At 41.5% G+C, this 18098-nt stretch overlaps 1 protein-coding gene across 1 annotated transcript in view; it reads left to right on the forward strand.

Annotated features, from left to right (window-relative positions):
- RYR3 (ryanodine receptor 3) overlaps window positions 1-18098 on the forward strand; it is a 280012-nt gene that overhangs the window by 154971 nt on the left and 106943 nt on the right. The window contains exons 36-40 of the mRNA XM_081207175.1: window positions 979-1179; window positions 3150-3252; window positions 4636-4773; window positions 9068-9341; window positions 9790-9904. Coding sequence (XP_081063301.1) covers window positions 979-1179; window positions 3150-3252; window positions 4636-4773; window positions 9068-9341; window positions 9790-9904 — 831 coding nt within the window. The remainder of the gene's footprint in view (window positions 1-978; window positions 1180-3149; window positions 3253-4635; window positions 4774-9067; window positions 9342-9789; window positions 9905-18098) is intronic.

The raw sequence follows: 18098 nt of genomic DNA on the forward strand, positions 1-18098 counted from the left end.
TGTTCCACAAAAGGCAAAACTGGTAAGATACTATGGGTTATATTCGGTGCTGCAGTTATTTTTGAGCAACAAATTTCATACACAATGGAACTTCCCCTCTTTCGCTGCCTGTAGCACCATATAGACTCAAAATCTTCTCCTGAGGGTTGGAAGACCCTCAGGAGGAGATTTTGGGAGTATGCAAGGGAGGAGGAGACAGGGAAGCCTCAGTGTGTGAGTGAAATTTTGCTTGTGCAACAATGGATACAACCCTGTCACATACTTTTGATACAAATTATGTACGTTTGTACATTGAAGATGCACCACTGGGGAACACACTGGTTTAATCATATTATATACCTGTGGTGATTTGTCCCCTCACTTTTAATTATCACACATAGGTTAATAAGCAAATAATAGGCATTGGGTTGGATAAAAGAAGTATAAGCAGATGGAAAGTAGCTTTTAGTGCAGTTCTGCAAAAGCTTGTGTAAGAGCTTGCACAATAGTTGGTTGTTTTGTTTGTTTAAATGTACTTACACTCACTTCTTACCATCTGGTCCTAGGGCAGTTTACATATAGCTCAGTACAAATATAAACCATGTAATTCATTAAAATTACAAGACCATAAATGAAACCATAAAGTCAATGGGAGGAGTATTCTGATCTAATCTCCTGGTGTTACAATAGCTAAGTTCTATGGAAGTTTTTGTGCTTCTGCAAAAGGTTGCATGAGCTCTTGTAAAAGCACATAAACATTGTGGATTTATTTGCTCTTTTCTCACACAGCACTCTAGCAGTAGCCTCTTAGAGTGGAAGACATCCTTGCACATATAAAAGGGCCTCTTTGGATCCAACGACCCACTCTCCTTCTCATTAACCACAAAACTGAGTATCCACTGACAGTAATGTGGCAAACTATACTGTTGTTCTTTCACATGAATTTATTTGTGCCGTTCCATAACTTCGCCACATAATGCATCTCTTATTTTATGCTAGATGTGTGAGCTATTAAATTATTTCTGCGACTGTGAGCTGAAACACAGAGTGGAAGCCATTGTATCATTCGCGGATACTTACGTCTCAAAGTTGCAGTACAATCAGAAATATAGATATAATGAACTCATGCAAGCCTTGAATATGTCTGCTGCTTTAACAGCTAAGAAGACAAAGGAATTTCGCTCTCCTCCTCAAGAGCAGGTAGATTTCCTTCCTTCCTTCCTTTCTTCCATTCTTCCTTTCTAGTACAGTATGATGATGAAATGGAGTAAAGCTTTCAGAAACCTTAAAATACAGTGTCCAGTAAAAAGCAGCAGAACAGGGATCAAAGCAGTATTTGGATATTTGCCCTTCTGTCTGCAGACCCTTTCAAAACTGCTTCATAGAGTTAGGTAAAGGTAAAGGGACCCCTGACCATTAGGTCCAGTCGTGACCGACTCTGGGGTTGCGGTGCTCATCTCGCTTTATTGGCCGAGGGAGCCGGCATTCAGCTTCCGGGTCATGTGGCCAGCATGACTAAGCCGCTTCTGGCGAACCAGAGCAGCACACAGAAACGCCATTTACCTTCCCGCCGGAGCGGTACCTATTTGTTTACTTGCACTTGACGTGCTTTCGAACTGCTAGGTTGGCAGGAGCAGGGACCGAGCAACGGGAACTCACCCCGTCGCGGGGATTCGAACCACTGACCTTCTGATCGGCAAGCCCTAGGCTCTGTGGTTTAACCCACAGTGAGGGGACCCCCTCAAAACAGCATTAGTCATGGATGGCACCGTGATGGGTGGAAGGGGGAATTGCGAAAGATCAACTCAAGTCCTGTTACACTGCTAAGAGCTCTGCTATGTCCAGTTGCACACAACCTGCCCGCCCCCCTGAGAATAGCAATACCTGCATATCTTTATAGTATTCAGTATTTGAGTTAGTTGCTTGTACTTGATCACTGCAGGCTGTAGCATTTTTTAAAAGAGGGTAATTCCCCCCTGAAGTGAAGGCCCAAGACAGGAGTTGATCATCATGTGAGCTGCGCACAGGTGGGCTGAAGCGAGCTGCTGCCATTCCTGTGGAGCCTCCTTTTATTGAGACAAATATGCAAGCCCAAGCAGATACATTTTGGGCTGTGACTTTTACACATCTTCCATCCCGAGATCATGGGGTGGTACAAAGTTATTTTGGCACCTGTTCCACAGCGTCATTTTCCCCTTGCACAGTGTATGACGAAGGAGACAAAAGGTCTCAGGGACAAAGGTTACAGACAGGACACCACTGACTGCTGAGACCGCAAAAGGTCAGACATAGGGAACGATGTTCCAGACAGCTGTGGCTTGTCTGAGGGGGAGTTTTTCCTGCACCCCAGGGTCACACGTGCAGGCAGACTGTGGCTGCCTGCTGGTGGGGAGTGTTCTCCCTCCAGACCCCACTCCCACTCCGCGATATCCCTCCACCCCCCCTCCACCATTTGATCAAGGATGAGCCTTTCAAAGAAATTCGAAGGGATGCAATGAGACTGTCAGAAATCTAGGAAGGCATTGGACTATATTTTTCAGGCACTCTTGTTGACTCTTAGAACTTCTTCCCTCCAGAGTTATTGGAATATTAATGCTATTTATTATATATTATGCATCTAAATAAATAAATACAGTGGGCGCTCGGGTTGCTAACATGATCTGTGCAGGATGTACGTTCACAACCTGCAGTGGCACGTCTGTGCACGTGCGGGTTGTGATTCAGCGCTTCTGTGCATGCACAAAGCATGATTTAGCACTTCTGCGCATGCACAACCACCAAAATCCGGAAGTAACCTGTTCTGGTACTTCCGGGTTTCGGTGGGTCCGTAACCCCCCCAAAAAAACCCCTCAACCTGAAGCGTCTGTAACCTGAGGTATGACTGTACTAGACACTAAAAGTATAGAATCAAGAAAAAATGAATATAAGCAAGCTGCAGACATAATCTAAATAAACAGGAACATAAGGAAAACAAAAGAGGTACAGGAAGACAATGGAGAAAGCAATACAATGGTTGAATTTATTAAAGTATGCATGTTTGCCAACAGGCAGTGCCAGTTTCCCTCTTTTGTATGCTCTTTCTGACATTGTATGAGTTGGCTTACTGTGGTCATAGTGTAATGATTATAACTGTTATTCAAATATATTTCAGTTTATTGTTATAATTTCAGATTAATATGTTGCTAAACTTTCAACTGGGAGAGGATTGTCCTTGCCCAGAGGAGATTCAGGAAGAGTTATATGAGTTTCACGATGATCTCCTAATCCATTGTGGTAAGTGATTGCCTATTTTGGGTGGAGCATATTATTGCTGAGATTCCACTTATTGTGAAATGTTAATTCCTGCAGTTTTGTTTTGGTTTATTGACTTTTCCTGGCAAACATGATATTGATTAATTAAAACTGAAAACTGCAAAGATAAAAAAGACACCATAAAAGTTAATTAGAATTATCTTCCCACATGTTCTCTAGAAAAACAGGAAGGCATAAATATTTACACTCAAAAATGTTTTGGAGGCAGCAGTAGATCTCAAAGAACTTGTATCTGAAAACATTCTCTCTCCTTTACTTCTTCCTTTTAAGTAAATGCCAGCTATTCACTCCTATGGGGAAAATAATCTAATGCAAAGTGCACAGACATACATTGTACCCAAAGCAAGAAGTTCACAAAATATATAGAGGCCCTCTTCTTCCCATTCACCTGATCTTTATGTGTATTCTAAATAACGTTAGCTGTGAGTTTGTGTCATATTGCTGAAATTGAGAAAGTGGCTTTTTAGGCCATCAAATGAAATGTGTCTTCCAATGTAATATTCCTGCTACAAAAGTGTGTCTGTTTTTCTGCAAGCAGCAGGTTTATATTGCAATGGAACAAGAGAAGATTGGGGGGGGGGTTACCAGATCCTATTCTACTCCTCAACCCACAGTAGCATATTTTCAGAGGTCATGGGGGTGTGGCAGAAAGAAGGGAAGGCAGAAAAACCCATTCTGTGAATGGAATGGGAAGTTAAAGTTCAGAGTTGTATAGAATTACACAGTACGCAAGTCTGTTTAAATTATTTAAGAAAACATGTATTTTCAAGACACACAAATAGCTCAGAAATTATTGAGTTAAGCATTGATGGTGCTCAGTAGTATTAAACTGTTTGTTCGGTGTAGTGCCTAGAAATATATAAGCAGAGCATATTCAAAACATGCATGTTCAGAACACATTTTAGCCAGTCATCATCTTCATTTCTCACCCATCAACCAGTCTTTTACTCACAACCTGAGCACACACACCCCAAAATGGCAATAATATCTGCCTACATTTCAGATGTGTACAGTTGAAAAGCACTTTTAGCTTACACGAAGAGTGTGATATGTCTATCAAGGAGCCGAGCCAGTCACCCACCATATCCTCCCCACTTCTTACTGTGTATGTTGCTCTGTGTATGAGAGATTCCAGCTGCAGTAACTCCTTCCCTTCTCACTGGTCTACCATGAGTGGAGAGCTGCAGTCACAGAAGGACTGTACACATCTAATTGTGTGCATGGGTGGGCCTCTAAAATATGTTGTTTATTATTATTTAAGCTTGGGACATCAGTTTAATATCATGGGAATTCTGGCAAAACACAAACTGCACTTCATTTCAAAATGAGTTTATTACCCATTAGGTATTCCATTAGAGGGAGAAGAGGAAGAAGAGGAAGATCTGTCATGGACTGGCAAGCTACGTTCATTGGTATATAAAATAAAAGGACCACCAAAAACAGAAAAGAGAGAACCTACAGAGGAAGAAGAAAAATATCCCAGTAAGAGCTTGAATTGTTATTCATACTAATTCATTTTATTTAATTTTTAGAGAAGAAAATAATACACCTGGAAGCAGGTGAACAGTAAGCTGTGAAGTATGCATGAATGAATATGAGCCAAGAACTTCCAGATTCCAATCTTGCCTTATATTTACACAAGGATAGTATCGATTCATTAATAGATGTACTCAAAGTTGCACCACTAATGATACATGGCATTTTTTTTGGGGGGGGGGGGTTGTTAGGATAAGGCCGGTTTAATTTCCTGGCTTGTTCCAAAGCTGCTAATTGTAGTTTCCTCATTCAGAGGAAGTGAATGGTTAATGAGAGAATTTCTGCTTTCATTATGACGCAAGCAAGGAGAGGAACGAAGAGGCTGTGAACATTGGGGGAAAGGCTCATACATATCTTGTCTTGATATGTTATCCTTTGCAGGCATAATGAAATATCAATTAGTTTTTCGTTTACAATACATTTTGGTTATATGTGGGTTATCTTTCAAAGCACCAGTGCTATAAACTGTGCTGAATACATCCACCAACTTTCCCCCCTGAGCCTTAGTGAATTCTTTCAGGCAGTCATCAATCACTTAGAGCTAATTAGTATGGCATACAGTAATTCCTTCCAATGTTTAATGACCTGCATAATACAGAATGAAAATAAATATAGGTAGAAATGAATGGCACTCTCTGCCTGGTTGTTCTGCAGGGATGTTTTTCGGGAGAAACTTGCAGCTGTTGTTGGGGCAGCTTCACCGGAGCTGTGATAATATTGGACCCAATCTATGATAGGTTCTCCAAGCAGGTTTAGATGACAAGATGACAAAAATGCTACACACTGTTGCTTTGTGAGGAATGTCATATCATTTAATATGGAAGGCTAAGGCAATGTTTTGCTGAGAGAGTGTCTTGAACATATCTTTTTAGCATCGTAAGGCTACAACTGACCTTTTTTGATCAGTAAGTTAGGCATAAAATGCAGATTGTGCAGCCCCCCCCAATTTTTTTTTTTTTTTGAGGGAATGGGCCCCCTTGATGTTCAGAGGGCCATGCATGCGATGTCAGGATGTCACGCAACATCACGTTGGGCCCCCTCAATCTTCTGGAGTAGCTGGTGCATCTGATGGAGGTGAATGGTGGGACTTATATTCCAGCCACATCTGGATAGCTACAGATTCACCACTTTCCTCCTCTACAGACCACTTTTTAAATGTTGGCAAGGTTCGGTGTCTGGTGTTTTTGTAATACTACTAATGCATAATTTACAGTTAAGTAAGCTGGGATTCAGAGATAGCTTTGTAAAGGATGCATGGAATTTGATGCTCCGGTGGTTTATCCAGTCAACCATTAAAAATGAAACACAAATATATTTACTTCGGAAGTGTCCATGTATTCAGGACCTCAGGAATTCTAGGTCACTGATGGCATGAAGCTAGCAATAGCTATTAAGCAGAGTTTGTAAAACATTTTTGGATATGCTATCTGCAGCCTCCTTTGGTTAGGGATAACATCACTCTGTATATGTACTTCACTAATCCTCTTCATAGAAGCTTATGATATACCGTCTCTTAAAATTCTTTTTTTTTTTTAAAGCTTGGTGTGGTATAAAAGCAATATAAAATGCCATACAAAAACATGCTGATTTGAAAGCATATTTGACAGGGGCATGCATGGCATAACCATAAATAAAATATTTTTGCTCCTTTGAAATTTATTTTCAAGCGAGGGAACATTATCCAGGACATTATGCCTCACAAAACTGACATTATTATTCATATTGATGAATGACATGAAAAAGCTGACCCCTTCATGATGGGTAGCTTATTTTGATCACATGGACTCTGATTTTAATTTAAGTGTTTGCTTTATTTGCATTAACCAAACAGATTTCAACAGTTTAACAGGACGTTTAGTAGTCGTTTGCCATTAGGTCTGCATCTGTGGTTCCCAATGTGGGGCACACAGCCCATAGGGTGGCAATTTGATTTTTAAGGGGGGCAATTTGAGAATGAGTTATTAACAGTGAATGGCCTTTTAGGCTTCCTCCACGTGAATAGGAGTTCACTTCTTGAATAATAAGAATGTTTGAATGTTCAGGGGGCGTTTTCAGGATTTTAGAGGTGCTTAGGTGGGGCATGGCCAAAAAAAGGTTGGGAACCACTGGTCTACATTGACAAACTACATAGCTTACAATCAGCTGGCAAACCAGAATCAGAAGCCATGATTTGAAGTGTCTTATGTGTTATCAGAATTGACAAGCCATAGTTTTCGCTAGTACTGAACCAAAATTTAATGCAGGGGGTGAATTCTCTGGCAAATTTTGGAAACTGAGACAAAACTCATCTCCAGCACTGGGAGAGGGGCTGTGGCAGCTACCATTCTCCCTCCCCAAAAAAGCCCTGGAGAGGCTTCCTGTTTTGCAGCGAACAAAGCAAGTCGCCCTCTTGGGTGCTCCGGTGCCCAGGAGGGGTCCCAGATGGAGATTAAGGGAGGGGGTAAGGGGCATACCTCCCCTAAATTTTCAAGGGTATTGAAAGGGCATGACCCACGGTCATCCATTAATGCCTTTTTTTGTCTGTGAGCGGGGGTGGAAATCAGTGGCTCTGTCCAAGGACTGCCCCCAGCAAGCTACCATGGTGAGCTGCAGAATACCTTTGAATTCAGAAACATTTGGCAAGCGAAGAAGCACCCCCTTGAAAAGATCCTGATTTATGCTGCAGGAGAAAACCATTTGCTTGGAAAGGTTTTGAAATGATGAAAGACGCTAATTTTTGCTTTGGTTGAGCGGTGGAAGGAGGGGAGGCAATATTTTAAGTCATGGGGTTTTGGGGTGGGGGTGGGGATCTGCGTTATCTACCCTTCCCTAAAGCAATGGAATGTAAAGTTTTCGAGGAGAGTGGACTTTAAAGATACCTCTTTGCGATGGATTTCTTTTATAAGTAAGGACTTTGCCTGAAAGAAGGTGGAGAGTAATAACCTTGAATGATTTTGACCACCCCTTGGAACTTCGTATTATGAAATAGAAATAGTAAAGAAGAAAAGATTGGTAACAGCTGGATTGACTGTCTGTTAAGCATTCGGAAGAGAATAAACTGTGGAGTTGGATGTGGTGAAACTGACGATCGGCAGAATGGGCTGCAGGAAGATGTATTAGTTTGCGGGGACGGGGGATGGAGAGGAGATATGGATTTTGTTGAGATTACATCAGCCCACCCACCCGCTCTCAAAGCTTGAAGTTGAAAATAAGAACAGTGAAAGAACAGGATGGACCACGATGTATACCATCTTGATGGCTTCTGAGGCTTTCAGACAGAGAAGAAGAGATAGGGATTATGTTTATTTATTTATTAATGATTTATTAAGGAGCTGGTTGTATGTAAAACTGAGGGTTAAAATTGGCAAAATGTGAAGGGTGGATGATGCTGGGGGATTAGCAGTATTGGGGGTGTGGAATGTATATTATTTATTTATTTAAAAAAAATTCTAGAGGTTTCATTTTCACCCTCTGCATGCAGCACCAGTGAGGCTGAGTTGTTTATTACTGGAGGCAGATGTCCGACAGCAATGCTTAAGGCCATGTTAGGGAGGAATGCGTGTATGTTGCCTGGGATGAAGCAAGATCTGTTTTTTTCAGGCAAAGTGTTACCTAAGAGGTATCAGAAGGAAATGTTTCAAAATTGATGAATGACTATTGTAGATAAAAGAGGATTTACTCTACTCGACTAATTTTGAGAACAGGTTATAACAACGCATAAAAGCCATAGCAGAAATTGGTAATTGAATATGTGATGTGTAGGAAGAAGGGACAAATGTATTTTGAAATTATAGTTGGAAAAGTTATTTTATTGGAAGCAGGAAAGGAGGGAGGAAATTAAAAGGGACATTGGGGGTGGGTGGGAAGTTAGTTTTTAAATGTGTATTGAATTTGTATTAATTTGGTGACAATTTGTTAAAAATTATGGAAAATCAATAAAAAATAACTGGCAGACAAAAGCCCCTGGAGAGATGCTGTGAGCTTTGGGGGACAGGGAAATTGCCTCCACCCCCACCCCCACCCCACAAGAAACCATCTCTGAACTATACTGTGGAATCATGGTGAGAGCCGCTATCTAGTAATAGCCAGACCCTTTCTCCCAGCAGTTAATAATACTATTTTCTGAATAATTTTGGTAGTCATTGATAATTCAGCTTTCAGGTTACTGAATTCAAAGAATCCTTTTAAATTATGTCTTTTCAGTGGATAATAGTTTGTGTTTTCTTTTCTCCTCAAACCCCCCCCCCCACCTCTATTGCAGCTACTCTGAAGGAGTTAATATCTCAAACTATGGTTCGCTGGGCTCAAGAAGATCAGATCCAAGATCCAGAATTAGTTCGTATTATGTTTAACCTCCTTCGAAGGCAGTATGACAGCATTGGCGAGCTGCTTCAGGCTCTGAGGAAATCCTACACTATAAGTGCTACATCTGTGCAGGACACAATCAACTTATTAGCAGCGCTGGGTCAAATTCGTTCCCTCCTCAGCGTCAGAATGGGAAAAGAAGAAGAATTGCTTATGATTAATGGCCTTGGGTATGAAATAAACATTTTATTTGTATGTTTTAAATAAAAATTAAATATTGAAATATTAAACTTACGGCCCTAGTTATAATAGTAGCTTAAGCCCGTATAAAACCTAATTTTGTACATGTGCTACAATATTGGTTTGGTTCAATTATGAATGAATAAATGAACTTTATATGCACCCATTTTTATCACAATCGCTTTACTTTTCATATGAACATCTATGAACCTGCCTAAACTGAGTTGGTATATTGGTAGGGAAACAGTCTATGTTGTTCTTGATAATAACCTTGTAATGTGTGTTGTAATCTTGGAATTAGAATATAGTCATATCTTTGTAATTGCTCTTTAATTCTGAACCTTAAAAATGCAGTGCTTATTCTGTGTGCTTGATAAACACAGATCTTGCAGGAGAAAGAATGATTGTTTTTGTTGAATTTGTTCTTATCCCATTTAGAGATATAATGAACAACAAAGTATTTTATCAGCATCCTAACTTAATGAGAGTCCTGGGTATGCATGAGACAGTTATGGAAGTAATGGTAAATGTGCTTGGAGGAGACAAATCTCAGGTAATTTCACAAGTATTTTTGCTGTGATTGTTATGAAGCATGCCTTCTGTAGCTGGAAGGAACTGCGGGTAAAGAAGACTAGTATATTTATCTTGTGCAGTACAGAGTATGAGCTGTTAGCTCCATGGATGATGGGAGTTGCATAGGCAAGGTTTCTTGCACTAAAGATGGACTACAAAGATCACACATACAAAAAGAGAAGCTGGAAATCGTTAAAATGCTTCAGCCAAGTTGGTTCTAAGCAGCATGCCAATACTATATATTAGTAAAACAGTCGTCTACTGGGAGCACTTGCAGAAAATGCACACATAAGTTTGCATATAAGCCCAAATAATTGAAACCTGCATTCAGTTACACACATAGGGGTTACAGTGTAATGTGTGTTCAACCTTTTTACTTATTGAGATTTTAACAGGAATATTGTGTTCTCCTGTAGTGTACAAAAGGTGAGAAAAAGATGTGCATGTACTTTAAGCATTACAGTGTTAATGGAAACACAGTGCAGGTGTTGACATATACCTGTTAAAACTGTAATGTGTTAAGAGGTCTCAAAAGTTGCAAAGTAAATGCTCAAAGGAGGAAAATGTGTGAAAATAGTTCCAGAAAATGTGTCAGTTGAGCATTTTAAAGTCCTATCTGTATGTGGGGAATAGTTAAGCATATGTGTTACTCTTTCCATGAGTTAACAGGATTTTAGAAAGGCTTAATTTTGGGAGGGATTCACCCCCCCAAAACTCCTCCATTGTTTCCTGAGACAGATGGCACCAACAAATTATGATGGTTTTGTGAATATTTTTTTCGATTGGCTTGGGGATTTTACTTGTGTTTGTCTATAAATTTTATTTGTACACCACTTTTGATCAAGAGGTTAAACATTTTCTAACTGAATAAACATTGGACTTCTGAAGTGGTACAGTACAATGTTTTCTTTCTCTGTATACATACTCTTGAGCTTTGGAGGTTGGGATGCAGATCTCAGTACATTAAAACCTCTCTTAGTTGTGAATCAGTTGTAAATCGGTGCATATGAATGAGGAAAGGGTTGTATGTTCCTGAGCTTGGCCTGCCTTAAGTGTTGCTGTGATCTGTGTCTCATTTTGGTGATGTGAAGAAGGTCTAGCAAACACGGAGCTTTGTACTTTTGTATTTTCTGGTTCAAAAATAATTCCTTATGACTTTTCTGCAGGAAAATCATTTGTCTGAAAAGAGTAGTAACATCATCATAGTCTTTCTAATATATCTTACCCCTTCATGGATCACTGCCTTGCCGTGGCGAAGGGGCTTAAATAACTCAGAGGAGCTATGAGCTATGCTGTGCAGGGCCACCCAAGATGGACAGGTCATAGTGGAGAGTTTTGACCAAACGTGATCCACCTGGAGCAGGAACCAGAAAGCCACTCCAGTATCCCTGCCAAGAAAACTCCATGGACAAAGACAACAGGCATATAAAAGTTATGACGCTGGAAGATGAGCCCCTCAGGTCAGAAGGCGTCCAACATGCTACTGAGGAAGAGCGGAGGACAAGTACAAGTAGATTCAGAGCTGATGAAGCGGCTGGGCCAAAGCCGAAAGGACGCTCAGTTGCGGATATGCCTGGAAGCGAAAGGAAAGTCCAATGCTGTAAAGAAAAATATTGCATAGGAACCTGGAATGTAAGAACCATGAACCTTGGTAAGTTGGATGTGGTCAAAAATGAGATGGAAAGAATAAATATTGACATCCTGGGCATCAGTGAACTAAAATGGACGGGAATGGGCGAATTCAGTTCGGATGACCATCATATCTACTACTGTGGGCAAGAATCCCGTAAAAGAAATGGAGTGGCCCTCATAGTCAACAAAAGAGTGGCAAAAGCTGTACTGGGATGCAATCTCAAAAATGATAGAATGATCTCGATACGAATCCAAGGCAAACCTTTTAACAACACAGTAATCCAAGTTTATGCACCAACCACCGGTGCTGAAGAAACTGAAATTGACCAATTCTATGAAGACTTACAACACCTTATAGAAATGACACCAAAGAAGGATGTTCTTCTCATTATAGGGGATTGGAATGCTAAAGAGTCAAGAGATAAAAGGAACAACTGGCAAGTTTGGCCTTGGAGTTCAAAACGAAGCAGGGCAAAGGCTAATAGAGTTCTGCCAAGAGAACAAGCTGTTCATCACAAACACTCTTTTCCAACAACACAAGAGACGACTCTACACATGGACATCACCAGATGGGCAGCATCGAAATCAGATTGATTATATTCTCTGCAGCCAAAGATGGAGAAGCTCTATACAGTCAGCAAAAACAAGACCTGGAGCTGACTGTGGCTCAGATCATCAGCTCCTTATAGCAAAATTCAAGCTTAAACTGAAGATAAGTAGGAAAAACCACTGGGCCGGTAAGATACAATCTAAGTCAAATCCCTTATGAATACACAGTGGAAGTGAGGAACAGGTTTAAGGATTTAGATTTGGTGGACAGAGGGCCTGAAGAACTATGGATGGAGGCTCGTAACATTATACAGGAGGCAGCAACTAAAACCATCCCAATGAAAAGTAAATGCAAGAAAGCAAAGTGGCTGTCCAATGAGGCCTTACAAATAGCGGGTGAGAGAAGGCAAGCAAAATGTGAGGGAGATAGTGAAAGATACAGGAAATTGAGTGCAGATTTACAAAAAATAGCAAGGAGAGACAAGAAGGCCTTCTTAAACGAGCAATGCAAAGAAATAGAGGGAAACAACAGAATGGGAAGAACCAGAGATCTGTTCAAGAAAATTGGAGATATGAAAGGGACATTTCGTACAAAGATTACCATAATAAAGGACAAAAGTGGTAAGGACCTAACAGAAGCAGAAGACATCAAGAAGAGGTGGCAAGAATACACAGAGGAATTATACCAGAAAGATATGGATGGCTCGTACACCCCAGGTAGTGTGGTTGCTGACCTTGAGCCAGACATCCTGGAGAGTGAAGTCAAATGGGCCTTAGAAAGCACTGCAAATAACAAGGCCAGTGGAAGTGATGGTATTCCAGCTGAACTACTTAAAATTTTAAAAGATGATGCTGTTAAGGTGCTACACTCAATATGCCAGCAAGTTTGGAAAACTCAGCAGTGGCCAGAGGATTGGAGAAGATCAGTCTACATCCCAATCCCAAAGAAGGGCAGTGCCAAAGAATGCTCCAGCTACCGCACAATTGCACTCATTTCACATGCTAGCAAGGTTATGCTTAAAATTCTACAAGGAAGGCTCAAGCAGTATGTGGACCGAGAACTCCCAGAAGTGCAAGCTGGATTTAGAAGAGGCAGAGGAACCAGAGACCAAATTGCAAACATGTGCTGGATTATGGAGAAAGCTAGAGAGTTCCAGAAAGACATCTACTTTTGCTTCATTGACCTTTGACTGTGTCGACCACAGCAAACTATGGCAAGTTCTTAAAGAAATGGGAGTGCCTGATCACCTCATCTGTCTCCTGAGAAATCTCTATGTGGGACAAGAAGCTACAGTTAGAACTGGATATGGAACAACTGATTGGTTCAAAATTGGGAAATGAGTACAGCAAGGCTGTATATTGTCTCCCTGCTTATTTAACTTATATGCAGAATTCATCATGTGAAAGGCTGGGCTGGAGGAATCCCAAGCCGGAATTAAGATCGCCGGAAAAAATATCAACAACCTCAGATATGCAGATGACACAACCTTGATGGCAGAAGAAGAATTAAAGAACGTTTTAATGAGGGTGAAAGAGGAGAGCGCAGAATATGGTCTGAAGCTCAACATCAAAAAAACGAAGATCTTGGCCACTGGTCCCATCACCTCCTGGCAAATAGAAGGGGAAGAAATGGAGGCAGTGAGAGATTTTACCTTCTTGGGCTCCATGATCACTGCAGATGGTGACAGCAGTCACGAAATTAAAAGACGCCTGTTCCTTGGGAGAAAGGCCATGGCAAACCTAGACAGTATCTTAAAAAGCAGAGACATCACCTTGCCAACAAAGGTTCGTATAGTTAAAGCCATGGTTTTCCCAGTAGTGATGTATGGAAGTGAGAGCTGGACCATAAAGAAGGCTGATCGCCGAAGAATTGATGCTTTTGAATTATGGTGCTGGAGGAGACTCTTGAGAGTCCCATGGACTGCAAGAAGATCAAACGCATCCATTCTTAAGGAAATCAGCCCTGAGTGGTCACTGGAAGGACAGATCGTGAAGCTGAGGCTCCAATACTTTGGCCACCTCATGAGAAGAGAAGACTCCCTGGAAAAGACCCTGATGTTGGGAAAGATTGAAGGCACAAGGAGAAGGGGACGACAGAGGACAAGATGGTTGGACAGTGTTCTCGAAGCTACAAACATGAGTCTGCGGGAGGCAGTGGAAGTCAGGAGTGCCAGGCGTGCTCTGGTCCATGGGGTCACGAAGAGTCGGACACGACTAAACGACTAAACAACAACAATATATCTTAAATCTGTGTTGTATGCAGTCCAATTGAGCTTCAAAGTATATGGCTTTTAAGATTATAGGTTGAGTGCCACAAGCACCTGAAATAGGTGCATGCCTATAAAATCATATGATTTTAATATAAGGTACATAATGAAAAGGATCAAAAATGATTTTGTCTCATTTACTGAAAAAAGAGAGAGAGTCGACATGGCACATTTTTAATGCCATCTTCCCCAACCTGGTGCCCTTTCTGTATTTTGGACTACATCTCCAATCAATCCCAGTCAGCACTGATTGAGGCTGATTGGAGTTGTGGTTCAAACATCTGGGGCACAGCAAGTTGGGAAAGGCTTTGTCAGTATATTACTGGGAGCACTTGGATGCTATCATGTAAATATGGGATGGGATCAGGGCCGTAGCTAGGGGGTGGTGCCAGGGGTGCCGGCAATGCCCCCCCCCCCGCAAAATTGGCTAAAAATATGTCCATCAATATAAAAAGGTAAAGGGACCCCTGACCATTAGGTCCAGTCGTGACCGACTCTGGGGTTGCGGTGCTCATCTCGCTTTATTGGCCGAGGGAGCCGGTGTACAGCTTCTGGGTCATGTGGCCAGCATGACCAAGCCGCTTCTGGTGAACCAGAGCAGCGCACGGAAACGGCGTTTACCTTCCGGCCAGAGCGGTACCTATTAACTACTTGCACTTGACGTGCTTTTGAACTGCTAGGTTGGCAGGAGCAGGGACTGAGCAATGGGAGCTCACCCCGTCGCGGGGATTCAAACCGCCGACCTTCTGATCGGCAAGTCCTAGGCTCTGTGGTTTAACCCACAGCGCCACCCGCGTCCCTCGTCCATCAATATAAATATCGATTATTGCCTCATAAGAAATGGTTTTAAATAGAGGATGAAGGAGAGGTGGAAAGAAGAGCTAATTTGTCCATGGCTAGGGGGCGCAATCTGGATGGTTCTGCCAGGGGCGCAAGATCACCTAGCTATGCCTCTGGATGGGATATAATAAAACAGTTGGATTATGCCAGTAGGATGTATTTCAACAGCTTACCATTTATCAAGATTCATAGAATCATAGAATCATAGAATCATAGAATCATAGAGTTGGAAGAGACCACAAGGGCCATCGAGTCCAACCCCCTGCCAAGCAGGAAACACCATCAGAGCACTCCTGACATATGGTTGTCAAGCCTCTGCTTAAAGACCTCCAAAGTAGGAGACTCCACCACACTCCTTGGCAGCAAATTCCACTGTCGAACAGCTCTTACTGTCAGGAAGTTCTTCCTAATGTTTAGGTGGAATCTTCTTTCTTGTAGTTTGGATCCATTGCTCCGTGTCCGCTTCTCTGGAGCAGCAGAAAACAACCTTTCTCCCTCCTCTATGTGACATCCTTTTATATATTTGAACAAGGCTATCATATCACCCCTTAACCTCCTCTTCTCCAGGCTAAACATGCCCAGCTCCCTTAGCCGTTCCTCATAAGGCATCGTTTCCAGGCCTTTGACCATTTTGGTTGCCCTCCTCTGGACACGTTCCAGTTTGTCAGTGTCCTTCTTGAATTGTGGTGCCCAGAACTGGACACAGTACTCCAGGTGTGGTCTGACCAGAGCAGAATACAGTGGCACTATTACTTCCCTTGATCTAGATGCTATACTCCTATTGATGCAGCCCAGAATTGCATTGGCTTTTTTAGCTGCCGCGTCACACTGTTGGCTCATGTCAAGTTTGTGGTCAACCAAGACTCCTAGATCCTTTTCACATGTACTGCTCTCAAGCCAGGTGTCACCCATCTTGTATTTGTGCCTCTCATTTTTTTTGCCCAAGTGCAATACTTTACATTTCTCCCTGTTAAAATTCATTTTGTTTGTTTTTGCCCAGTTCTCTAATCTGTCAAGGTCGTTTTGAAGTGTGATCCTGTCCTCTGGGGTGTTAGCCACCCCTCCCAGTTTGGTGTCATCTGCAAATTTGATCAGGATGCCCTTGAGTCCATCATCCAAGTCGTTGATAAAGATGTTAAATAAGACCGGGCCCAAGACAGAACCCTGTGGCACCCCACTAGTCACTCTTCTCCAGGATGAAGAGGAACCATTGATGAGCACCCTTTGGGTTCGGTCAGTCAGCCAGTTACAAATCCACTGCAGAATTCTAATGTTACTCTACTGCTGATATTTTAGGAGAGTGAACGATTATTGTGGTACTCTTCTGTTTGACACTTGAATGGTTGTAAGTTCTTACTCAGGCTGACAAATGTGTATGACAAATGTTTTATGATGACAGAAGACAATTGCTAATGGCTTTGAGTATTGACCCAGACATGCCCTCTATGGTGCAAATGGCTGAGAAAAAACATTCTAATGCTTTTACTATTGGACAGAGATTACTGGGCTTGTCTTCTCTTAGCATGATGATGTAGAAATATTTATGAGGGTCTTATCTGCATTGATGATGCATGCGAAACTGCCATTTTATTATAAGGGCCTTTCAGATTAGGGTTGTGAATGCTTTCTGCATAGTAAGTATTGCAGGGGGGAGGATCACAGGGGACGGTTGCTTCTTTTTCTTGGATTGGGCAAACAACTTTTTTATACCAAGGTAAGTAAAGTGGATCTTTAATAACAGCCTGAGAATTACCATGCTTCACTATTTCGGTTTTTGATGATGCAGTAAGGCACAGCACTAATTCTGTTGCATCTATTTGCACTTTGCTTAGTTTCTTCATAATTTCCACATAGTGTATGTATATTACAGCAACTAAGAACTCAGATATATATATATATTTAGTAAAACCTTTTGGCTTCCACCTTCTTCAATTGCTGTGATATGCTGTAGCCAGTTCTAGAACACTGAGGATAGAATATTAAGGTGTTTGGTTTGGAGTAGCTGAGGTATGTCAGTTATTATCCTCCAGACTGACACCATATGGTTTCAAGGTGTCAAGTCTTTAGACCCAGAACCCTTGTTTCAAATCTTCTAGGATCAGATAACTTTTCTATTGCAGTAATCAATAAATCAGAGAGATTGTGATTCTCTGAATTTAAGTGCTTTGCAACTGGTTGTTGAAGTGTTTTTTGTTTGATTGTCAAGACTGTAGATTCATGGTTCCTAAAACGACTCTGTAGGTTAGTTCTAGTTACAGGTAGGTAGCCGTGTTGGTCTGCTGTAGTTGAAACAAAATTTTAAAAAAATCCTTCCAGTAGCACCTTAGAGACCAACTAAGTTTGATGTTGGTTTGGCAAACCAACAACAAACTTAGTTGGTCTCTAAGGTGCTATTGGAATGAATCTGTAGTTTAGTTGTTCGAGAGCTGCCACGGGTGATGTTCCCACCAACAGCAGCCAGCTCAAGCTATGGTGGGATATTTTGGAGGGGTGAAAATAGAAAAGGGGCATCCAGCCTGGAAGTGGTGCAGCAAACATTTCCCTTCTCTAGCCGGCAGAACTATGGATGCCGTAGTGATTCTGCTGCTCTGCTCAGTCCTATGGCCAGATGTGATTATTAACTTTTATTTAATTGACAGGAAGAGTAAGATTTATTAAAGCAAGATATAATTCCCCTGGCTGCATTATAGTTAGGCGTACATGCGTTATTATTTTTCTCTGAGTTTTCTTTTCATAAGCTGGCAGCATAGACCACGTAAACTGTTCTTTGAACTGTTGATGAATTTAAACTAGAGGTTTTGTGTAATCACTGACTTGAACTAAGATGACATTTAACACATCTAGTTTACAGAGGCCTTTACTACCTGTTTTGTTTTCCCCCATGTT

Source organism: Podarcis bocagei (assembly GCF_964188305.1).
Source record: "Podarcis bocagei genome assembly, chromosome: 1".
NCBI classification, from domain to species: domain Eukaryota; kingdom Metazoa; phylum Chordata; class Lepidosauria; order Squamata; family Lacertidae; genus Podarcis; species Podarcis bocagei.